The sequence below is a fragment of the Eubalaena glacialis genome, chromosome 17 (assembly GCF_028564815.1).
Source record: "Eubalaena glacialis isolate mEubGla1 chromosome 17, mEubGla1.1.hap2.+ XY, whole genome shotgun sequence".
NCBI lineage: Eukaryota > Metazoa > Chordata > Mammalia > Artiodactyla > Balaenidae > Eubalaena > Eubalaena glacialis.
In genome coordinates, this window is record NC_083732.1 from 60,216,250 (window position 1) to 60,242,834 (window position 26,585).

Here is a 26,585-nt window from a genome sequence, read left to right on the forward strand (position 1 = left end):
TCAACAAGTAGACTTTTCCTTCTGAAGCCTCTAACCACTTTCTTGGGCCCTCTCTCTCTGTTCGTTTCTCCCTCTGTCCTTTTCTCCCTCTGTCCTTTGCTTTTCTCCCTAGATGCCTATATCCAACTCTAAAGTTCCTCGTATTTATCATATAGAGTAGTTTTACTTTCCACTCACTCTCCCTGAGCAGGAAGAAGTTCAGTCTGTGAGTAACAAGCTACAAAGTGGGCCATTCCTTTTTTAAAACCAGTATGGTTTTAGCATAGTGAGAAAATAAATTAGTAATTTTCCTACTAATCTGTTTTCCTTTTGCAATTGGATAGAAATCAACAACAATAAAACCAACTTCTCAGAATAACTATAGGCCTCTTGGCAAATAAGAATATGTTTTAATTGTTAAACAGGTATTTCTTTTTCCGCTGACGTATATTCTAACACAAAACCTAAACTCATAAAAGCCCTAAAAGAAGAGGAAGGAAAACTGATGAATTACAGTTTAGACCAAATGATGCCATCTACCTATCAAATAAATTATTCATCGTAGCTATTTATATGGTGTAATCCTTATACTTACTTGACAATGTGCTGACGAATTCTTCTTTCTACTATATTTTCCTCAGTCGACTTATTCAAGTCTGAGAAGAAAGGTGAGAAAACAGTGGATTCTCTCTCTCTTCTTAGAAAGTACTTAGATTATGTTTGTTATTCTAAGTTGTAGATTAAAAAAATTAAATTATTATATTTACAGGAAGGAGAGTCTCATCTATGTGACTCCTTTAAAGGATGAGAGTATAAATGTAACTAGGGAACAAACTGGGTCATCCAAATCTGCTTTATTATTTCATGAATCACTGAATCATAGGCCTGGCAGGGACCTTGAGAGTCACACCACCAATCTCAGCAAGAAGACATTACATATACCAGATGACCACCAATCCCATTTTTATTGCCTCACTGAGAACTTCCCACATTTTGCCTGATAACTCATTCTAGTGTAATAATCCTGGATATCAGAATAGTCTTTCCTAATGAATAACTGAATTCTTCATGTTGCTTTCTTACCTTCTTATATTAGCCCAGAGAAGTCTGTATAATTAACTCATAATTTTCTCCAACTAAAAATTATTTTATTTTATTTTCTGGTTTCAAAGGATTTTCACAATCAGAGTATAGTTAAGTGCATGGGCTCAAATCCTGCTTCCACAGCTTACTATCTGTGTGACCTTGGGGAAATTTTTAAACCTCTCCTTGCCTCAGTTTCATCATCAATAACATTGAGGCAACAACAGTACCTACTTCATAGGGTTCTTACGAGGATTAAATTAAATGAGTTAATATCTGTAAATCCCTTGAATAAATGTTGGCATATAGCATTATAAAAAATATTTGTTAAAAAATTAAAAGCACTTTAAAAAATAAAAAGGAAAGAAAATTTAGAAAAAACAGCAAAAGAAACAAATCACCAATAACCTCACTCTAGAGATAACTGTTTGCATTTTGGTGTTTCCTTCTGTCCTACGTATATATAAATCACACAGATAGCACATGATTGGGGTGATGCTATATTTGAGAAAAGGGTCTACATCATGAACTTCTTCACTGAATGTTATTTTATGGGCATATCCATAAAATATCTTTAAATATCTTTGAAAATATCTCAATATCCTTAAAAATCTTTGAAAATCATATTTAGGGGTTTTACAGCAATTCATTTTATGGGCTTATCCCATCTCAGCAATCCCCCTATTATTGAGCTATGAGATTGTTTTCAGTATTTCCTTGTTTTAGCTAATGCAGTGATAAATATCTTTGTAAATAATTTTTTATCTATCTCCTTGAATATTTCTACTCTAAGTTTTCTTGAAAGGATATTTTGAAGACTTCAGGTACAAACTGTTAATTTGTGCTCCAGAAAGAAATGTATTAATTGATGCTCCTATGAAGCACTGTATGAGACAGCATCTCTCACGGCAACATTAAATATTACTTTTAAAAAAGGAAAAACTTCCCAATTTGATGATAAAAATCATGTTTAAGATGCTAATTTGAATGTTTTGATTCCTGGTGGAAGTGAATGTTTCTGAATATCAAAATTAGTGAATTTTTATTAAGTTATGCCTTAGTCTTTGGCTCTATAATTGGAAGTCATTGTTCTTTTACATTTTCCCTTGTGTCATGCTTTCTAACTTTAATCCACTTTGTGGCTCTCCTCTAGGGTTTTTTTCCTTCCTTGGGTTCTTTTCTTACCCTGGTTTCCAAGATAAGAGGCTACTTTAGTATTGGGGCCAGACTAGTTGTTTTGGCAAGAATTTATAAATCAGGAGAATTTATCATGTTCCTATTTATGCAAGTCATGAACAATCATCAAGTGACTGGTATGAGTAAGTATTAATCTAGGTACTAGGAGGTAAGAGAGGTGCTTGCCCTCCCAGAGTTTAAAGTCTAACTGGAGAGAAACGTCTAAGCCATGAAACAATTAGTGATCAATACAAGGCAGCCTACACTGGGTGAATTGTGGAATACATATATAGATACTAAGTGCTATGGTCATTTAAAGAAAGGAGAGATCAATGATGATGTGAGAAATCATCAATGAGGTTGGCCTTGGCAAAGGGAAGGACAGGAAGTTCAGGTGAAAAGAACTACAGAAGTAAATGGCAGCTTAGTATAGATACAAAGAGCATGGATTTTTGTGTCAGGCTTGGGTGGGAAGTCTCAGCTCCACCATTTACTAGCTTTAACCTTAAGCAAGTTTATTAACCAAACTCTCGGTTTGAACCCCAACCCTGCCATTTATGAACTTGGTGACAAAGCTAATCATTGGGGCAAACTAATAACTTCTTGGTAATGGTAAATCTAACTTTGCTCATGGATAACATCAGGGTAATCAGAGTACCTACCTCATAGCATTGTTGTGGGGATTAAACGTGTAAAATATGAAAACAGGGGCCTGGCACATTATAAGCACTCAATAGTGTTAGTTTTCATCATTAACCTCTTTAAGCATCAATTTAGTAAATCACTTGTTTTTATGATGTAATAATGATTTTCCACCATAATAGATAACTATTGGTGTTTTGATTGAGAATTGGACAGATTTGTCACTGCAAAGGAGAAGAAGAAACTGGAACTGGAGGTTTTTCCCCAAATCATGATGCACATCTTATATTTTGAAGTGGAGTGCTTGGCTCAGTTTACTATTAATTATAGCCCACATCCACCGACCTATGTCTCTCTCCATTTGGGCTTGAGAGCCTAATTTTTCTCTGCAAGACCCAAAGTCAGTTGACTTTTTAAAGATCAAATTCAGTGCTCTCATTAATACATCCTAAATAAAAGGTGTAATTTACATTCCTAAAAATGGGAATGTTAATTAAAAAAGTAATTAAGAAGTTAATTAAAGTACCAATTAGGTAAAGAAGTATTATATTAGCAACACTAAAGAGGATGAAAGGATTTAGAAAAATCAAAACTCTAAGTGTGAAGGTTTTAAAATATAGACACACTTTTTTTGACACTCCTCCCTTCATAAGGTGGAGCCTAGTTCCCCTTTCCTTGAATGTGGGCTGGATTTAGTGACTATATAGAATGTGGTGGAAGGGACAGTGTTTGACTTCTGAAACTTGGCCATAGGAAACTTTGCAGCATCCTCCTTCTATTTAGTATCACACTCTTTAGGGGAACCCAGCAGTCATGTTTTAAGGAACCTTAAGAGGCCCTATGGAGAGGTCCATGTGTTAAGAACTCAAGGCCTCCCACCAACAGCCAGCACAAACTTGACAGCATTGTGAATGAACCATCTTGGAATTGACTCCTCCAGTCCCAGTCAAGCCTTAAAATGCTGCAGCCCCAGCCAATATCCTGACTGCAACCTTATGAGACCCGAGCCAAAACCACACAGCTAACCTCCTCCCAAATAATAAAAGTTTATTTTTAAGTCATTAAGTTTGGGGATAATTGAACATGATATATACAATGAGATACTTAACCTAATTCACTTGAGAAAAAAACAAGTCAAATACTCGTAATTAATTAGAGGAAACTTTTGTTAAGCAAAATTGAAGAAAATAATTGGAAAATATCAATCAGGAAATTGACTATAACCAGGTCACACATTTTGGCAGAGACTAGCTAGCTGTCCATCAAAGCCATTTCTTCTTTTTCCTGGATATTACTGCTGGATGACATTTCACATCTAACTGCTGGGAAATGCAGTTAGATGTGGCAATAAGGTTGAGTGCTAACCAACTGAAATGAAAGCCTCCATACTGTCTCTTTTTCTGTCTGCTGGCTAAATATTGACAACCAGGGTGATCTCGGAAGTCATACGCTGAAGATGACAGCGCTCCTATCAGCATAGGTTCCTGATAACTGTGGAGCAGACAGCACCCTGCACCACCCACACTCACCCCAAACCTTGCTAATGGAGGATTTGTCATCTTCATTGTGGCTTCAAAGTTCTTCTTGGGCAGTGTATTAGTCAGTGTTTTCCAGAGAAACAGAACCAGTAGATGATAGATAAATTAGTATAGACATAGATATTTAGAAAGAGACTCATCATGAGGGATTAGCTCATGCACTTACGGAAGCTGAGAAGTCCCACAGTGTGCTGACTTAAACTGGAGGCCCAGAAAAGCTGATAGTGTAGTTCCAGTCCACACCCAAAGGCCCAAGAACCAGGGGATCCAATGGTGTAAGTCCCAGTCTGAGCCTGAAGGCCCAAGAACCAGGGGCACCAGTGTTGGAGGGCAGGAGAAAATGGATGTCCCAGCGTAAGTAGAGAACAAATTCACCCCTCCTCTACCATTCTGTCTTATCCAGGTCCTCAACAGATTGGATGATGCCCACCCACATTGGTGAGGGCAATCTTCTTTACTCAGACTTCCCATTCAAAAGCTAGTCTCTTCTAGAAACATCCTTACAGACACATCCAGAAATAATGTTTTACCAACTATCTGGGCATCACTTAGTCAAGTTGACACATAAAATTAACCACCTGCTTAATTCAGCCACCAGATTGGGGAGGGAAATGAATAAAAGTATGCAGCTTTCTTAACTACTTCATCCAAGAAGTAATACACATCACTTTGCTCACATTCCATTGGTGCAAATTAGTCATTTGGCCCCACCTAAATGAAAACCAAGCTGGGAAATGTAGTACCCCATTGGGCCACTGCTCTCTAGCAACAACTCTACACAAAGGAGATGGGGTATGATCTTTGGTCAACCTGCCATGGTCTATCCCTTCTCCTTACACACAGAGCATACTCAACTCCCAAGGGGGATGACTAAAAGGTCCATCTAGATATTACCTCCAGCTCCAAGTCAAACACCTCCAGGATGTGCACAGTCTTCTGCATAAGATCTGGATGTCTCTTCTTGGGATCTAAAAAACTGGAAACTAGGAAGACAAGTTATCCCTCATATACAATATAAAATGATGGTAACAGGGACATGATAATCATATCATTGATCCATAGAAATGCTGAAACTCTGTCAGGTATGATACAGTCCTTTTGTCCTAGGGGGTGGGTAAGTTCCTTGATTAGGCTCTGTTCTGATTTCTGGAAGAAATTCACTTGTCTGCTATTCCCCAAAGCTCCTGTTCAAGCTTCCAGGAGTTTGTTTCTTCCTTGCCTTCTTTGGCCACATCTAAAGTGCATATTCAGGAGTATGCCCTCCTTAGGTCCTGTACAAATGTTCAGGACTGCTTCCTGCTAGTACAAGTATTGGGGCCCAAGTGTTGTTTTTTAAGGCTCAAATATTTAAGGGCTTCTTTGGCAATAAAATTCCTTCAGCAACTTAGACTTCTCTGCTACTTGCTTCCATTAGTTTCATGTGCCATTAACCATACACAAAATTTTCCTGCCTCCAGCCCGAATAGTTTCCTAGCTTCTTGTCCCCAGTTTCTCTTTCTCAGCTTAATGATGGCTCTTTTGAGATTATCCAAAACAGCTACGCCCTTAATATGATTTTTGACATACGGTTGTGTCGTTAAAGAAACTTTTTCTCTCGAAGTCTCTCTCAGCCTCATCTATTACTGTTTAAAATCTAGCAACCCCTTTTATTCTGTTTGCAACCAGGTCCTGCCTTTGCCCTCTTCCTTCTTTGGTGACCCTGGTTTCTCTGCTACAGATCCACTCAGCAGCAGGGGAATTACTGCCTATGCCATTTAAGCATCAAGGGAAAATGAGTTTAATTTTTGGCAATTGTTCTAAATGTCATCGGTATTCCAGAACAGTTAATTTTCCTAATTTGGCAGAATGTGGGCAATTCAAATAGAATTCAAAGGTAAATTCAATATAAGCACACAAACACTCAGGTCTGGATAAATAGCAGTGAAGAACAGCCTTTTGCCAGAGTGCTCACGGAATAGAATCATTTAAGTTTTAACATTATGAATGTAAAAATATATATATATTTTCAACCAAATAAAAGGATTTTGTTGGACTTTTCTGTGGCAAAACTGTTCTATTCAAAAAGATAACTGAGTTTTCTGCCACATAGCATGCTGATGATTGGAACTATGGCTATTCAAGGTATGGAAGATTATGGTACAAGATATTAGCACGCAGTTGGCTTCACAATTAAGCAAAAGACAGTCTTCCAGATTGATTTTCTGTCTCATGAAGGGAAATATAATTTTCTTTCTCGGACATATCTATGATGGTAGAAATAAAAGATCTGCAAATGAATGGTTTCCACATAGTTGATGATGCTGGTGAAGGAAGAGAGAGGAGAGAAAAGGAAGAGGAGGAGGATAAGAAGAGGAAAAGAGAAGAAGAAGGAGAAAAGGAAAAGAAGAAAGAAGAGGAAGAGATTATTTTGGATCCTGGTGATGACCCAATACAGTAATTTGTCAGCAGTACTTAATCAACATGATCATGGTTCCCAAGTACTTCCAAAAACCCAGGTTCTGCTGTTACAAAGCAGCCCGCTAAAGATAATGTGGATCTAATGATAGAATACCGAACAGGATTTCTCTCTCAGCCTTTGTCTCATTTATCTTAAGTTTCATCAGAGTCCTGCAAAGTAAACAGTATTATTCCTGTTTTACAGATGAAAAAACCATGGCTCAGACGTGTGCCATTTCAGGGCACATATCAGAAATGTATTTCCTGGCATGAGTCGGACTATGTAACTAGTCCTGGCTAACAAGTTGTGAGGCGGTACAATGCCTGTTGAGACCTTTCAGATTCTTTTTCCCTCTAACTGGACAACCAGTAACATTTGAAAAGGTAGTTGCATCAGATTGGGTCCCTGAGAGCCTTCCTGCTGACCTGTCAGGGTCAGGTAGCAAGAGACTATGGAGTTGTAGCAGCATCGTGTAGCTCATTCTGAATGACCAGAGGTAGTTAACTAAAAAAAGGTCTTCTAGCAAAAAATACATATGAAAAAAGACTAGATTTTCTTTCTTTATAATAGATAAGAATCTTGATCCAATTTTTGTTTTAAATGAGTGGAGCAATATACGGGGCTTCACTTCAAATTGTCGCTTTAGGATTCTCAAGCTTGACAGCAGTTATACAAAATAAGGATAAAATTCCACTTAATTATATAAATTCTTATCCATCTCTCAAATGAAAATGGAGATCAAAATCAGATTAAAAAATGATTAAGAGCAGGGGCACAAGCTAATCCAGTATTTGTTTCTCACCTAAAAGCTTTCTAGATTTTTTAGGTAAGTGTTTTTAAAATATCTATTCCTGTGTTTTTTGAGTAATTTAGAGAAACCCAAATAGCTTTCATTATTTCATATAAAGTAGGAAAAAAAGGCATAGTTTACATTGTCCAGTGATATGGTAGCAAGAAGAATGTTATGCTTGAATCAGGGGTAAATATTACTTCTAATTTTTTTCGACAGATAATTTGAAATATAATTTTAAAAGACCAAATCAGCATTAAAGATTCAGATTTAAATGAAAGTTAACAAACACAATAAAACATCTTAATAAATAGTTTTATTTTAAAATGATATGACACACCTGCTATTAACATGTATGGCATCAAATGCCCTAATAAAAAGCCAAGAACCTTAATAACTGCCCTTTTAGAATATCAAAAACAAATAATCAACATCAAATTATTTTTCTTGTTTGGCAAGAACAGTAAAATTTAAAGCACGACGAGAACCATAAAACTAAAACTCTCAATACACTATATAGAATAACCTATCTTTACTTTCTTGTATGACATTTGTTTGGAGCCTGGCTAGGAAGCATGAAGATGGTAGTGGGAAAACAAGGCTGGCTCTTCCTGAAACACAGGAGAATTAATAAAGCAGAGGAAAACACTGTCTCCTACTCATATTTCCCTGAAATAAAATAATAATCATGGTAAAATGATTTCTAAATATGCCACACTTTTATGAGCCTAAAATTGAGAGGTTAAAAATGTAAATTAAACAGGAAGCTGCAGGAAGCTGAATAACCAAAAAAAATCCATATAATTATGGCATCTCATTCTGAGGTTGATTGCAAATTCTTCATTGATGACCTGTGAAAGACTTCTCTTGTCCTTAAAGTCAACATTAAGGCATGCCAAGTTTCCTATAAGAAAATTATTCTAACGATAGCTTTGAATATTACAGTTCTATAATTATAAAATATTCTCCTAGTAAATACATAGACTTGAGTGTACATAAACTTGCACACTAACAAACAGAAATGATAGACAGGTACACTCTTAAAAGTAACCCATGGATTTTTGAAATCAATCTTTTATGTTTAAAATAACATCTTACTTTTTACAGTGCTAGTGCACAAGTCAGGCAGATTACTTCCCAAGGCTTATGCCCATACAAAAGTTGGAAGGAAAGAATATTATAGAATACTATGAACCATAAAATTATATGGCTGAAAATCAGCTGAAAGATGATATGTTAATTGTCTTTTTATACTGAGAAAAGCCAGTGAGATTTCACCATAATTCTTTCTATTGTAGTCATTTTTTTATGCCCAATTCTGGGAAAGGTTAAACCCCATTACAGAGAACTATAAGGATCTGTCTTATTCCTTTGCCACAGTGGAATCTAGTTGGTGGTATTAAATCTTGCTGAATAGGTGAACCATTGGTGAAGGTTGTGAATCTCTTTTGTCAGACCACATTTTCGTGGTAGCAGTTATTGATGCAATGGAATCTGACCTTCAGATTGAAAAACCTTCTCCTAATATATACATAGAACATTTTTTGTTTAACTTTATATGACTAATCCAGGTTTTGCATGTGCCTGTCATTGCACGTGTGAAAGATGAAGGCTAAAATGTTCAAATCTTCTTGCCCAGAATTTTTGCCTGTCACAAAGAAGTAACAAAAAGTAGAGCCACTTGGATTCACACCTTTAATTCCTGATATTCAACTGACATAATTCTCACTCACTCATTTATCCTTATGCCCAGCAGCAAAGGGAAGGCACAAATGAATTTGGTAGGGCAGTCTCTTTGTCTAAATTTGCACCTCGAAGGACATGTGCCAGTACTGGTCCAGTTGGGTCCCTAAAACAATTAAGTATGAGAGGGATGGACTCATATTTTAAGCAGACAGTAAAGCATGTGAGACTGATATCAAGGCAAGTAGCGAGGTAGTATAGCATCAAGGGGCATGGCAATTTTGTGGGTAAAAACACCCACAGCCACCAAGAATTTCATGGTTCCAAGCAGTCCTGTAATCCTCTAAACTATAAACCAGCTATGAAATGGGGAGCCTGGAGAAAAGACATTCTTCTTATGAGGGAGCCAGTACATCATATGAGATGGTCTGCTTTAGGAGCTCCAGATGGCTAAAAAGGACACACAACATTGCAAAGAAATCATGGCAGCTCTGCCACAAACAGTTTAAGGCGACCTAAAAAGGAACAGTTTTTATTAAAGTCATTAAGACAATTAAACTGTCCATTAGCAGCCTGTAGATCCCCGTAGTAATAGAGAAAGGCAGCTTTCTTTGTGGTACTCACCCCTTTGGGTCTCAACGCTGAACAATGAGCTGTCTTCTTTTAAGATTAGGAAGGTGACTCTAAGTTTAGTTTTCTAAAACCTGGTAAAAAGTTAAAGACCTAAACTATGGACCTCTGCAAAAAGAGTTCTGCTTCTCCAGGTCTAGCAATAAAAGCTCTCATAGATAACAACCAGCACCATGTTAAAGAGATAGATAGGCGTAAAGTCACAAATCTCCAGGAAGGATCCAAGACCAACACCATAGCTATGGTCTGTTCAGTGACTATAACAGTATCACCTGATGTTGCCAAAGTACTTCTAAATAAATATATTTAGAGCCCCAAACCCTCTTTATCAGATTGGAAACAACAGTGTCTAAAGTTCAGGGTTTTTTGTTACCTGTGTTACTATCACTTTAAATTCAGTTAATCTTTGTCTTGAATTTAGGCACTGACAGGATGAACTAGAGCTACACAGCTGAATACCTGGGGAAATCATAACTGATTAAGGCAGTTGTCTAAATCATGTCAACACAGCACTAGAGGAGACACCCAGATGATGTTCTGAATTGGTTCCTTTTGGAGTAATGGTCTGCCCACATAAAAGGAGAAGTTAAAAGAGAAATGCCCTATATATCTGCCCTATATATGAGCAGATTTAAATAATGTTGAAATAAGTAAGCATATACTTACTATATTTCAATTTTAAAATTTTAAGGAAGAAAAGGAAGAAATATATTCTGATTTAAGCCTTTTTTTCCCTGAATATTTTTTCCTAATTGGGATATATACATATATTTATATGAATATATACGTAGGAATATATATCCTTTAGATCACATCAGAACTATATGTAGTTTGGTAGCACTACAAGATTCATTAAATGCTTCCAAATGAAGAGCTTTGACTTTTTCTCCTTTATCATCAGTTTTACAGAACTGAAAAAATGTCCTAACACTTGATTCTCAAATTTGTCTTACTTCAGAAGCTGAAAATCAGGCTGCTCATTAATTGTTTAAGTCTGCAATTTGACTAATTAATCCTGTTTCATCAATAAATAAAAACAAAACTCAGCTGATGCCATTTAGCATCTCTGAATAAACATGTATTTTTTTAAAGTGTATTTAAAAAAACACACAGCTCAGACCTACTCACGAAGCCAAGGAGATCATTCCCTTATTGCCTCAATGTCACGCAAAGTAGATCCTCAAGCAGGCTAGAATCTGAAAATTTATATATAAACCTTCAGAATGTGAAATTTATACTGCTGTTAAGCCGGCCTCAACACACGAGGGTCACGGTAAAACAGAAGTTTCTTCAAAAAGCAGTAGAAAACAGAAATCATGTCTATATTATACCAATTATTTCCAAATCAATAATAGTCTGTTACATAGGATAAGGTAATCCAGCTACATCTAGCTTCCTCTGATGTCCATATAATTTACCATCTTAACCTAATAATTCTTTCACACACCTGTCCTCACTATTTTTATTATCCTCTGATCTTCTCTTTTTGCATTTCGCTTTAACCCTTACTAGCACATAGTGTACCTAACTCATCAAATCAATCTGACACCCACAAGAGCTCATTCACATAAATATCCTGACTCACACACTCTGCCAGCCAAAGTCACCCACATATTCCACAGTCTTCAATAACAACAAAAACTTCAGACATAAGAATTAGGCTTTAGAATCTACAAAGAAATCACTTTCTCACCTCCCCTTCCCTGCCCTCCCACCCCAATTCCCAGCTCCAGTCCTCTTTAAGAATGGCCCCACTGATCCTGGTAACACAGTAATGGAAACTAAAACAACTCTTGAAGTGGGAGGTTGGAAACACCTCAAAGAAGAATTCTAAAATGCAAGATACTTCTGAGGCTGCATTCCCCATCCCCTTCTTGAACCATAACCGTACCAAGACACTGAGTTAGCATGGATGCTAGGTGTGTGTTTTACAAAGTATTTACTGTTTTGCTCATGGTGCTTCTAATCAAGCAAGTTTGAATTCATGAGGCAAGATCTCACAGGTACTCAGGGCCTGGATATTAGGTGCTCAGAATGATGCCTAGACCATTGTTAGGGGGAGGTGAATTCTGGTGAGGATTGCAGTTCCCACTGAATCAGTGTGTTTAGTCTCTCTCTCTCTCTTCTCATTTTAATTTTTTTGGCTGTGAGCTTAAGGACTGCTGCCATCCTGGGGCAATGACTTGTTGCTTGGCCTGAGTAAGTGACACCAGTTTCTAGGCACGGTCCCCAAGAGTCTAGCTGCACTTGTATTGGAGGTTTTCTCCAAACAACAACAAAATGTCACCTGGGAGTGTGCCTGGGCCAATCATGACTCAACCTGCCTAGATGTTTAGATATCTGGAAATAGGATAAAAACATCTCATGCTTGCCTCTCTGGTGTGAGAACCAGGAAAGACTTCAAGAGCGTGCATAACGAGTATGATAGCTAAATCACAAACAGAAAATGAAATTTATATCAGCAATTAATTTTACTTCATCTAGAAAATGGGTATGTGACACTGCCTCATATCTGACACTACCATTCTGGGTTAAATTCAGATTGTTTGATTTATATAATTTTATTTTACTAGAAAGTTTATTCTAATGACTTAGTTACCACTTCTGTGTACTGGAATAGTTTTGAATATAACATATGTGTTTTTGTATTTTTAATAATCAGTATCCTCAAGCTTCAAAATATTCAAAGTCAAAACCCCATATTTTAGTGTTTAGCCAAATTACAGGAAGAATAAATTTAGCAAGAAAATGGATAAGCACCTTTGAGAATTAAATGTAAGCCTTATCATGTGATTAGCGCTTACATTCTTTTTCACAAAATAGGTTGCTAATTGATCCTACACCTCCTAGTGTCCAAAGAATAATATCCCATATCATGTAAAAGAAATCGTTTGCACACTGGATTGTTAGAAATATTTTGCTATAGAAGTAGAAGCTGATGGCCATTACAGATTAATTACTCTCAGCTCTTGAGGACTGGTGAAGCTGGTTGTGGTTTCTTAATGCATCTTACATGGCTTTTCTTCTAAATAAAAGTACATAGAGAACAAAAACACTCACTGGCTGTTCGTTTGGGACATAGACATTCCTCGCCAGGCAAATAAGCTGCACTGTTAATTTTAAGAAATGTGTTGTGTTTTGTTTTGCTTTGCTTTGCTTTGTTCAGTTCATATAAAATGCCAAAGCAGACTCTCAAGAAGTTCACGACCAGAATTAACTCTGTACAGCGAGAGCATCTTCCTCTACCAAGGACAGCTCCAGGGTGTTTTCATTAGTGCTAGTTTTCATCCTAAAGTTGAAGGAACCGTAGAGTTTCGCAGACTCTTTGGAAGAGGCAAACCTGTCACGCCGATATAGCTCCCCCTTCCACATGGACATCATTAGCAAACAGGAAAGAACGACCCCCCCAAGCGTGAGAAGGCAGAGGCCCGCAATCACACAGCGGTCCAGGTGAGCCCCCAGCCTCGCACTCTCCTTCTCCAGACGTTCCATCTCCCGGGCCGGCACAGTGTTGGGATCCACAGTCACATCCCGTGGGACAATGTAAGAGATGATCACCAGCAAGATGCCAGTGACCAAGAACAAGATGGCGCTTATGAAACCATAGTCTACTGACTTCCCTGAAGAGGTGGCTTCCAAGCTTGTATCATCTTCATCTTCGGATATCAGTGATATGGCAGCCTCGTGGGACCACTCATTTGGATTTTCCCAGCCAAGGTCTACCAGGTGCTTACTCCCTTTTGCTGAAGGGGAGCGCCGGTTCCTTTGCTCCAGGTTGACATTCTGATCCACATAGGTAAAAGAGGTTTCTAATTCCTGGCTACAGCAGTTGCAGACTTTCTGTTCTGCTGTTATTTGGTTGTTTCCTGAGTTGAGAAGCCCTGGTGGCAAGAAGTCTGGCTGAATAGCACTGTCTTGCAGGGAGGGGGAAGGGGATGCTGGAGAAGGGCTAAGTTTAGACCCTTCCATCTCTGGTGCTCTTGGTGCCGACGTACAATGTCTCTGGCAGCAGAGAGCAGCTTTAGTGGCTGCTGCATCTGCCTGGTCCCTGGGAAGCCCTCCTGAACTCCAGTCCACAGCATCACACAGGGCTGCCCGGCTGCTCTTCTTAGCAAGATAGTGGAGCTCCATTGGAGCTAGTCAGACATCCCCCAGCAGCTTCCAGAAAGTCTGCCAACAGCAACACAGTTAGATAAGAACCCAATGGGAGCTAAGGCCGTACCACCAGTAGTATTGCTCCTGAGGCCCTCATCTCCTTTGTAGCCACAGGTCTGGACACTTCAGCCCCAATTCCTCCTAAAAGAGGTAAGAGAAAGGAGAGGCTACCTAGTGGTGGGAAAGTGTGAAAAGGGCAAATCCTCTGACTTATCACAGGGATTAACGATGAGAAACTTAGGTCAGGGTAGAATAGGAACATGGAGGAAGTGGCAGTGTCTCTGAAGAAAGCATTGCCGTCACCAAGCCAAATTTATCCAAGGACTCACACATTTCGGTGACAGGATCCCTCAAACGAGAAGGCAGGTTTCCTGCATAGAGATACAAATGAGAAAAGCAGGGACCTTTTTTAGCAGAGCTGCTTATTTTCTGAAGAACCTAGGGAAGCACAGACTTCTCAACAATTCAGTTAAATTATAAGTGTTTAGACTCTCTGTAGTTCAGAACAGATTAGTGTTAGAGCATCACCATGGGTGAACCAATCAATATGTCACTATCAGTTGGGCTCTGTTGGAGCTGGGGCTCAGCATTTTGACTGGGTAGCTCTGAAATGGGTGAAAGATGGCTAGCTTAATCAGCCACCCCTCCTAACCTTACACTTTGTATATCCAGAGACCCTAGTCACACAGCCCTGTTCATTGTGCTTCCATTCTCAGCTTACTGGTACATGGTGGTAGCATGTTCTGGACCCAAAAGTATGTAGACAACACACATCATTGTGTGATCTCTGCAAAATACAATGGGCTAGCCCACTCCTACACACACACACACACACACACACACACACACACAGCTGCCTGCTCCAGGTATACCCACTGGGTCTGAGTGGGTATGAGTTCCTCTCCCTCGGCACGGTTTGCTGACAAATGTGTACGGGAAATCAACTGTCTAGAAGTTTTCACAAATCCAATCTAGAAGTAAACTGACAATAAAAGACAAATCATCAACCCACAGAGTCACAGTTTTGTTGAGGCAAATAGGTGGAAAGCTATTTCCAAAGTTACCTCTGGAACTCTGTATCCGTGACATGCCCTCAGCCCCACCACAGCAAGGCACCTTTATGGGATAGAACTTTGTATTGAGCAGAAAACCACTTGCCCATCTTTCTCTGCCTCTGCCATCTTTCTGAGGAATGAAAATGTACTTTCCACTATCACCAAGTACAGAGGTTTCAAGCAAGGGCCCCTTTTATTTTGCTTCCAAGTTCAAGGTAATAACTGATTTAACTCATGTCTTGGAGGCTTATTATGCTTCAAAATCCACATCCCAGCAGCTGGTAACCCACACAGAAACGCAGGTAGGCTAACCTAAAGTCCACCTGGCAACTCACTTAAAATATGGGAGAGGAAATTCACATGTTTTCTGTTCTACATTAGAATTTGTTTAAAACACACACACACACACACACACACACACACACACACACTTCTCTCCTATTATCGGCGTTTCTCTGCGGCTAAAACAGAAAAAAACCAAACCCAAAACAAAAGCAAACAAAAAAAAATCAGGTGCAGGAAAAACACAACTGAACCAGAGCTTTCCTTTAGTAGGTGGACAGACCCCCACTGCAGGATCCCTCAGTGAAGGAAGCGATGATAACGGGTTTGACCAATTACTGAAATGAGAAATCATCTGGCAGTTCCCTCAAACATTAGGCGCTGTGATTAACCCTTGGCACAAATAACCCATCAAATTGGATTACTTTAGATAAAAATCGGCAGAGTCCCTTATGGGACTTCCAATTTATAACAAAGAGGGAGAGAAATCTCCACTTAATTCCCTTCTCCTGCTTCTTTTTCTCTTAAAAGACTCTGCTTGTTCCATCGGAACAAGCTGCACAGTCGATTTCCTTTGCAGCTCCGTTATCCGGGGCTTCCATTCTCAGGGGAGAATGGATAATCCCAGGGGACCAGCTAAAGGCTCTTTCCTTCAGTCTACTCCCTCTCGTCTCTCTGGTTTAAGAGGGCGGTTAATAAAACTGCACCGCAAAACGAGGGGACAGCACTCTCCCTCGTACGTCTGCCAGCAATTAAGTACATTAACATTGGCATTGGAACTAACTGACACAGGCGAGGCTGGTCTGGGGGAGGCGACCTCGGGATCCGTCCTGCGCGCGATGTGCGGGAAGGGCGCGCCGCGAGCTCCGGGCAGCGGTGTCCCCCGCGGAATCAGTCAATCCATTCCGGGTGAACTCCGCGTCCGCCGAGGTACCCGGTGTTGGGCTGCGTTCGCCAAATACCCTAAGGCAAGGCAGGCACCTTGGGCAGGGACTGGGGACGCGCTCCCCAGCTCGGCCAGGCTCTCGGGGTCTCTCCCTCGCCCCAGCGCCTCCTCCCCGTCCCTCTCTCCGCCACTCACCTCCTGCCTTGGCCACCCAGCGAGGCTCGAGCACCGCGCGCTTGTGCCTGCGCGGCTCCTCGGGAAAGTACCCCGCTCACAAGCCGCTGCACTTGTAGCCTCTGCGCGCCGCCGGGCTGCTTGGGGTGGGCAGCGCCTGCTGTGCCGGCGGGGCGGGCCGGGGCGGGGCTCGGCTCTCCCTCTTGCTGAGCATCCCGGGAGATGTAGTGCGGTTCGGCCTCCCTGCCTCCCTCCTGTCTCTCTTCTGTCCTACCTTCTCGCTTTTGCCTTTCCTGAAGACGAATTCGCGCTATACCTCCGTGCTCTGGCCTGGCACGTTAGAAGAAATCGCTGGCTCTTAAGCTCAGGGTTAGGTCCCCTAGCCTCAGGTGTGGCCACAGGATTATGAGGGAAGGAGTGTATATTTAGTTCAACTGTGTGCCAGGCAATATGCATATTTCGTTTTATTTAAAAGTCAGAACAAATCCTCCAAGTAGATTTTATTAATCCTCATTTTACAGATGAGGAAAGAGGCTTAGAGGAATTAAGTGCCTCATCCAGGGTTACAAAGACAATTAATGATCGCTAATAAATTGTATCCAAGAATCTGCTTCCAAAGTTATTGCCTTGGTCACAAAATCAGGAGAAATGTGAACATTGAGGGTAAGGGATTGTCCTGTTCTCCTCTGCATCCCCTGTGCCTAGCAGAGTGTCTGAATAATAATGACCCAAAATAACAATAATTAACATACATAGCACTTACTATTGCCAGGCTCTCTTCTAATCATGTTGGATACATTAACTCATTTAATGGTCACAGTTAATTTTTAAAGTCCTGTAAAAATCCACTTTTGTAAAGATAGGTTTTTACAAAAGAGGAAACTGAATAACAAAGAAGCTGAGTAATCTGCCCAAAGTCATACAGCTAGTACTCGGTAGAGGTGGCATGAACCCCCAAAGGTCCTAAGCATTATGCAAATTGAATGAATGGAAAAAGAACCAGAAGGCAAGAAAAGAAAGGGTTAGGAATAAAGGAAATCTGGAGGTTGAAGCTACTGAGATGTGCTTCCCAGGACAGGACAAAGTAACTTCTTTGGGTCACGAAGCTCTTTCTAACCACAGTGGACTGCGACAGCCAACTGCCAAACAGAATGTGCGACTTGTGAATCGTCTCCAAGTTTTCAGCATCTCCTCTGTGGTGATTCTAGGGTTATTGATTGTTTTTATCAAAGGGGAGCAAGAGAAGGGTTATAATATAACATTTTCCTGCCTGTGAGTAGCTCACATAAATTCTGTGGTTGTTTGTTTTCAAGTAATAGATCAATCTCCTATAAAGATGATTTTGTTGGTTTTTCTTTATATTGATAGAATTCATAGTCTCATAGTTCCAGGGACTTCATAATATACCACTTTTAAATCTTTTCTCACTATGACTCTCTTTTAGCCAGTTAAGCTCATCTGTTGCTAAACATGACATATCTATTATGGCTTTTTCTCCTTCGCTCATTAATTACACTGTTTTCCAGTGAGAATATCCTTTCCTCATTCCCCTATTCCCTCCACCCTTCAAGGATTAGCTCATCAAGCTACACTTGCTGGGGTGCATTCTGTTCTTAGTACTATATATTTAAAAGGGAGCCCAAAGACACCATGCAGTGTCCAGAAGAGAGCAATTAAGAAGTTGAAGAAACTTAAACTCACGTTGGACAAGGAGATGCTAAAGGAACTTGGGATATTTAGCCAGAGGAGGAGACTCAGAGGAAACAAAAACTAACTTTAAATTATTTGAAGTTTATGAATAGAAGAGGAATTCTATATTGTGGTTAAAAAGGGAAAAAGCAGAACCAATGACAATAATAATATTTATTCGTCCTAATGTGTTATCTTTAATTCTTAGACCAACTCTATAAGGGAGCCAGTATTATTATACCCATTTTACAATGTAGAAATTGAGTATTGAAAATGTCTTTTTCCCAAGGTATTAGAAGTTATAAGTAACTGGTAGAGCCAAGATTCCAACTTGTGTCTATCTGATTCCAGACCCTGGACCTCTTCACCACTACACTATACTGAGCAAAGCTTCACAATCATTTTCACAGCAGAACATAAATAAGAAGTGATCATATTTATTGCACAGGGATAAACACAGGAGGTTTCTCATGGCCATCATCCTGGTGCTATGGGTACTTCAGGCCCTGCAAGACAGCTAGGGGGCCCAAGGGAAGAGATAAGCCAGCACATCTGTAGTACACTGGGGCACCTGAGGATGACGGACACAGGGGCTGGGAAGCTCTGGATAACACTATCAGACTTAATAAGGAGGCTAATTTGAGGCTGAGCATAAGGAAGAACATTCTCTTTAAGGACTTGAAGCAGGATGTCTCATGAAAGTGAATTCTGTTATTACTGGAGAGGATTAAAAAAAAAAAAAGAACCATTGATTAGTGATGTGGCAGAAGGGATTCATCTAGTTGGGTTAGAGGACCTCTATGGTTTCCTGCTGAAATGATTCTAAGTTACATCTCCTTCATGAAGCCCTTTTCCTCCAAGCCAGCTCCCAAAGATTCTACCTCCTATGAACTATACTAGGACTTGTCAGCATTGATATTTTTTATATTTATCAGCCACTACCTTGTGACATTTCTAGTATGTTTAGGTAACTACTGCATATCGTTTAACTTCTCACTTAGGTGCCTAAACCTCTAATAGCAATTGTAAGCTCCTTAAGGTCAGTATCCATATATTAAATGTCTTATTATCTCCTACAGAAGTAAAATATTTCTACTGAGTAGAGTGAAGGAAAATGCCAAGACTGAACTGAGACTGGAGATGATTATCTATTCACATTATTCTCTCTCATTTCCTATTTCTGAATATAGTACACTTGACTGTCTACATATTCTTGAGCATTAAAATAAAATCAACTCTGTGCCAACACGCTACAAAATCTCCTTCAAAATTCTGCAGAAAAAGAATAAATGTGAACTTAATAAGCTACTGGAAAGAAAAGCTTTGCGAAAAATACCATTTGCTAGAATAATTTCACCTCTCTCTCCTATAAGTCCATGTCTAAAATTCCCTCAAAATCTCACCCAAGAACCTTTTTCACGAGCTTTTCTTGTTCATAACCCCCAAATTCTTATTGCTCTTCTAATTGGCATTCTAGTGGCATAATACACTTCCTCTTATACTGTCATTTTACATCTATAGAAGTATTTCATGTATATTTTATACTGCTTTCTATATGTCTCTCTTCCCAGATAAAATTTAAGCTCTTTGAGAACCAATATATTCTTTTTATAACTTTGAAGATACACATGGTCATGAAACAGCAAAAATACATGGCCAACAATGGTTCTTCACTATATGCTTACAAAATGATTGACACCAATTAAAAAATGATACTAAAATCTAAGTAATGATTTTGATCTTACATAATTTTTAATATGGTTCATATTTTCCTGTTTACTTATACTCCATGAGGTATGAGAGGCACAATCATGATTATACCAACTAGAAAAAAAGACTCTGAGAAGTAAATTTACCATGTGAATCAAAGGTAGTGCAGGGACTTTGGAATTCCCTGGAGGTCCAGTGGTTAGGACTCCACGCTTTCAATGCCTAGGGCCCAGTTTCAATCCCTGGTCAGGGAACTAAGATCTCACAAGCCTCCCGGCATGGCCAAAAAGGTAGTGTAGGGACTTTTAACAAAAAGTCTCTTGTAATGATGACTGAGGATACTTTCCAGTTTTCTCTCTTCGGCAATAATAAAAAGGACTGATTATAAATAAATATCCTTAGTGGATTTAGAGTTAATAGGAGAGGCTGGGTTGTAGGGTGGTAAGAAAGACATTGGCTGGATAGAGGCTCAGTGACTTCATGGGAATAGTACAAGGAATATGATTTACTTTATGTCCAAGCTGACACTTCTAAATGATGGAAGAAAAGAATAAAAATGACCAGCTTTTATAGTAATGAAGATCTCATTTACTAACAAAATTCTAGGAACAACAAAAAAAGTCTTATTACATTTTAAAGTTTTCTTTAAATAAAAATGCTATAGCAGCCAGGATAGCAAGTTATTTAAATAAATGAAGTGGACGGATACAGACACTAGGGAGGAGGGAAGACTGTAGCCAAATTGAGAGCAAGTGCTTTTCCTAAGGGGTCAGTGTCCCCTAACTGCTTTACCAGATGTTTGTCTTGAGTGAATTCAGACATCAATAAAAGTCAGATATCCCAATTTTTATTTAAAAATTCAAAATCTTTAAAATTTAAAATTTAAATTAAAAAAATTTTAGATCTGTATGGATCAAAGAAAACATAACTATGGTAAACATTTGTTTCTGGTAACAGCAGACAAAGTGATTTAGACCCACCCATTGCTGAGGATAATTTAAAAATCTGGACAGAGGACCATCAAGATGGCAGAGGAGTAAGATGTGGAGATCACCTTCCTCCCCACAAATACATCAAAAATACATCTACATGTGGAACAACTCCTACAGAACAGCTACTGAATGCTGGCAGAAGACCACAGACTTCCCAGAAGGCAAGAAACTCCCCACATACGTGGGTAGGGCAAAAAAAAAAAAAAAAAAACAGAGACAAAACAATAGGGATGGGACCTGCACTTCTGGGAGGGAGCTGTGAAGGAGGAAAAGTTTCCACACACTAGAAAGCCCCTTCACTGGTGGAGACGGGGGGTGGGTTGGGGGGAAGCTTCAGAGCCACAGAGGAGAGCGCAGCAAGAGGGGTGCAGAGGGCAAAGGGGAGGGATTCCCGCACAGAGGATCAGTGCCGAGCAGCACTCACCAGCCCGAGAGGCTTGTCTGCTCACCTGCCAGGGTTGATGGGGACTGGGAGCTGAGGCTTGGGCTTCGGAGGTCAGACCCCAGGGAGAGGACTGGGGTTGGCTGCATTAAAACAGCCTGAAGGGGCTAGTGCACCACAGCTAGCCAGAAGGGAGTCCGGGAAAAACTCTGGCCCTGCATAAGAGGCAAGAGACCATTGTTTCGGGGTGCGCAAGAAGAGGAGATTCAGAGCACCTCCTAGATGAGCTCCAGAGACGGGCGCGAGCTGCGGCTATCAGCGTGGACACCAGAGACGGGCATGAGATGCTAAGGCTGCTGCTGCAGCTACCAAGAAGCCTGTGTGCCAAGAACAGGTCACTATCTACACCTCCCCTCCGGGGAGCCTGTGCAGCCCGCCACTGCCAGGGTCCCATGATCCAGCGACAACGTTCCCAGGAGAACACACAGCGCGCCTCAGGCTGTTGCAATGTCACGCCGGCCTCTGCCGCCGCAGGCTCGTCTCGCATTCCGTACCCCTCCCTCCCCCTGGCCTGAGTGAGCCAGAGCCCCCTAATCAGCTGCTACTTTAACCCCGTCCTGTCTGGGCAGGAACAGACGCCCTCATGCGACCTACACGCAGAGGCGGGGCCAAATCCACAGCTGAACCCCAGGAGCTGTGCGAACAAAGAAGAGAAAGGGAAATTTCTCCATGCATCCTCAGGAGCAGCGGATTAAATCTCCATATTCAATTTGATGTACCCTGCATCTGTGGAATACCTGAATAGACAACAAATCATCCCAGAATTGAGGCAGTGGACTTTGGGAGCAACTGTAGACTTGGGGTTTCCTTTCTGCATCTAATTTGTTTCTGTTTTTATGTTTATCTTGGTTTAGTATTTAGAGCTTATTATCATTGGTAGATTTGTTTATTGATTTGGTTGCTCTCTTCTTTTTATATATATATACTTTTTCCATTTGCTCTTTTTGTAAGTGTGTATGTGTATGCTTCTTTTTTGTGATTTTGTCTGTATAGCTTTGCTCTTACCATTTGTCCTAGGGTTCTGTCTGTCCTTTTTTTTTTTTTTTAGTATAGTTTTTAGTGCTTGTTATCACTGGTGGATTTGTTTGTAAATTTTAAAAAAATTTAAAAATTTTTTATTTTTAATATTTTTTAAATTTTAATAACTTTATTTTAGTTTTTTTTCTTTCTTTCTTTCTTTTTCCTCCCTTTTCTTCTGAACCATGTGGCTGACAGGGTCTTGGTGCTCCGGCCGTGTGTCAGGCCTGAGCCTCTTAGGTGGGAGAGCCAAGTTCAGGACATTGGACCACCAGACACTTCCCGGCCCCATGTAACATCAAATGGTGAAAGCTCTCCCAGAGATCTCCATCTCAATGCTAAGACCCACGTCCACTCAACCACCAGCAAGCTACAGTGCTGGACACCCCATACCAAACAACTAGCAAGACAGGAACACAACCCCACCCATTAGCAGAGAGGCTGCCTAAAATCATAATAAGTTCACAGACACCCCAAAACATGCAACCGGACACAGTCCTGCCCACCAGAAAGACAAGATCCAGCCTCCTCCACCAGAACACAGGCACCAGTCCCCTCCACCAGGAAGCCTACACAACCCACTGAACAAACCTAACCCGCTGGGAGCAGACGCCAAAAACAACAGGAACTACGAACCTGCAGCCTGCAAAAAGGAGACCCCAAACACAGTAAGTTAAGCAAAATGAGAAGACAGAGAAATACACAGCAGATGAAGGAGCAAGGTAAAAACCCACAAGACCAAACAAATGAATAGGAAATAGGCAGTCTACCTGAAAAAGGGTTCAGAGTAATGATAGTAAAGGTGATTCAAAATCTTGGATATAGAATGGAGAAAATACAAGAAACGTTTAACAAGGACCTAGAAGAACTAAAGAGCAAACAAATAATGATGAACAACACAATAAATAAAATAAAAAATTCTCTAGAAGGAATCAATAGCAGAATAACTGAGGCAGAAGAATGGATAAGTGACCTGGAAGATAAAATAGTGGAAATAACTACCACAGAGCAGAATAAAGAAAAAAGAATGAAAAGAATTGAGGACAGTCTCAGAGACCTCTGGGACAACATTAAATGCACCAACATTTGAATTATAGGGGTCCCAGAAGAAGAAGAGAAAAAGAAAGGGACTGAGAAAATATTTGAAGAGATTGTAGTTGAAAACTTCCCTAATATGGGAAAGGAAATAGTCAATCAAGTCCAGGAAGTGCAGAGTCCCATAGAGGATAAATCCAAGGAGAAACATGCCAAAACACATATTAATCGAACTATCAAAAATTAAATACAAACAAAAAATATTAAAAGCAGAAGGGAAAAGCAACAAATAACATAAAAGGGATCCCCATAAGGTAAGTGGCTGATTCATCAGCAGAAATTCTACAAGCCAGAAGGGTGTGGCAGGACATATTTAAAGTGATGAAAGGGAAAAACCTACAACCAAAATTACTCTACCCAGCAAGGATCTCATTCAGACTTGACAGAAAAATTAAAAACTTTACAGACAGGCAAAAGCTAAGAGAACTCAGCACCACCAAACCAGCTTTACAACAAATGCTAAAGGAACTTCTCTAGGCAGGAAACACAAGAGAAGGAAAAGACCTACAATAACAAAACCAAAACAATTAAGAAAATGGCAATAAGAACATACATATCGATAATTGCCTTAAATGTAAATGGATTAAATGCTCCAACCAAAAGACATAGACTGGCTAAATGGATACAAAAACAAGACCTGTAAATATGCTGTCTACATGAGATCCACTTCAGATCTAGGGACACATACAGACTGAAAGTGAGGGGATTGAAAAAGGTATTTCATGCAAATGGAAATCAAAAGAAAGCTGGAGTAGCAATTCTCATATCAGACAAAACTTTAAAACTTTAAAATAAAGACTATTACAAGAGACAAAGAAGAACACTACATAATGATCAAGGGATCAATCCAAGAAGAAGATATAAAAATTGTAAATATTGATGCACCCAACTTGGGAGCACCTCAATACATTAGGCAAAAGCTAACAGCCATAAAAGGGGAAATCGACAGTAACACAATAATAGTAAGAGACTTTAACACCTCACTTTCACCAATGGACAGATCATCCAAAATGAAAATAAATAAGGAAACACAAGTTTTAAATGATACATTAACAAGATGGACTTAATTGATATTTATAGGACATTCCATCCCAAAACAAAAGAATACACTTTCTTCTCAAGTGCTCATGGAACATTCTCCAGGATAGATCATATCTTGGGTCACAAATCGAGCCTTGGTAAATTTAAGAAAATTGAAATTGTATCAAGTATCTTTTCCAACCACAATGCTATGAGACTAGATATCAATTACCAGAAAAAATCTGTAAAAAATATAAATACATTGAGGCTAAAAAATACACTACTAAATAACCAAGAGGTCACTGAAGAAATCAAAGAGGAAATCAAAAAATACCTAGAAACAAATGACAATGAAAACACAACGACCCAAAACCTATGGGATGCAGCAAAAGCAGTTCTAAGAGGGAAGTTTATACCAACAGAATCCTACCTCAAGAAACAAGAAACATCTCAAATAAACATCCCAACCTTACACTTAAGGCAATTAGAGAAAGAAGAACAAAAAACCCCCAAAGTTAGCAGAAGGAAAAAATTATAAAGATCAGATCAGAAATAAATGAAAAAGAAATGAAGGAATTGATGGCAAAGATCAATAAAACTAAAAGCTGGTTTTTAAGAAGATAAACAAAATTGATAAACCATTAGCCTGACTCATCAAGAAAAAAAGGGAGAAGACTCAAATCAATAGAATTAGAAATGAAAAAGGAGAAGAAACAACTGACACTGCAGAAATACAAAGAATCACGAGCGATTACTACAAGCAACCATATGCCAAAAAAAATGGACAACCTGGAAGAAATGGACAAATTCTTAGAAAAGCACAACCTTCCGAGACTGAATCAGGAAGAAATAAGAAATATAAACTGATGAATCGCAAGCACTGAAATTGAAACTGTGATTAAAAATCTTTCAACAAACAAAAGCCCAGGACCAGACGGCTTCACAGGCAAATTCTACCAAACATTTAGAGAAGAGCTAACACCTAATCTTCTCAAACTCTTCCAAAATATAGCAGAGGGAGGAACACTCCCAAACTCATTCTACAAGGCCACTATCACCCTGATACCAAAACCAGACAAAGATATCAAAAAATAAGAAAACTATAGGCCAATATCACTGATGAACATAGATGAAAAAATCCTCAACAAAATACTAGCAAACAGAATCCAACAGCACATTAAAAGAATCATACACTATGATCAAGTGGGGTTTATCCCAGGAACGCAAGGATTCTTCAATATACACAAATCAGTCAATGTGATAGACCATATTAAAAAATTGAAGGCTAAAAACCGTATGATCATCTCAGTAGATGCAGAAAAACTTTTGACACAATTCAACACCCATTTGTGATAAAAACCCTCCAGAAAGTAGGCACAGAGGGAACTTACCTCAATATAATAAAGGCCATACATGACAAACCCACACCCAACATCATTCTCAATGGTGAAAAACTGAAACCATTTCCACTAAGATCAGGAACAAGACAAGGGTGCCCACTCTCATCACTATTATTCAACATAGTTTTGGAAGTTTTAGCCATGGCAATCAGAGAAGAAAAAGAAATAAAAGGAATCCAAATTGGAAAAGAAGAAGTAAAAATATCACTGTTTGCAGATGACATGATACCATACATAGGGAGTCCTATAGATGCTACCAGAAACCTACTAAAGCTAATCAATGACATTGTAAAGTAGCAGGTTACAAAATTAATGCACAGACATCTCTTGCATTACTATACACTAATGATGGAACATCTGAAAGAGAAATTAAGGAAACATTCCCATTTACCATTGCAACAAAAAGAATAAAATGCCTAGGAATAAATCTACCTATGGAGACAAAAGACCTGTATGCAGAAAACTATAAGACACTGATGAAAGAAATTAAAGATGATACAAACAGATGGAGAGATCTACCATGTTCTTGGATTGGAAGAATCAACATTGTGAAAATGACTCTACTACCCAAAGCAATCTACAGATTCAATGCAATCCCTATCAAACTACCAATGGCATTTTCCACAGAACTAGAACAAAAAAGTTCACAATTTGTATGGAAACACAAAAGACCCCAAATAGCCAAAGCAATCTTGAGAAAGAAAAACGGA

General features: G+C 39.4%; 1 protein-coding gene and 1 long non-coding RNA gene across 2 annotated transcripts in view; one reads left to right on the plus strand and one right to left on the minus strand.

Annotated features, from left to right (window-relative positions):
* Window positions 1-26,585, plus strand: part of LOC133077454 (uncharacterized) — a 211,154-nt gene that overhangs the window by 66,316 nt on the left and 118,253 nt on the right. The gene's annotated exons all lie outside the window — the stretch shown is intronic.
* On the minus strand, window positions 13,172-14,089 carry TMEM74 (transmembrane protein 74). The gene has a single exon (XM_061172199.1). It carries the CDS (start codon window positions 14,087-14,089, stop codon window positions 13,172-13,174), a length of 918 nt encoding a protein of 305 aa, XP_061028182.1.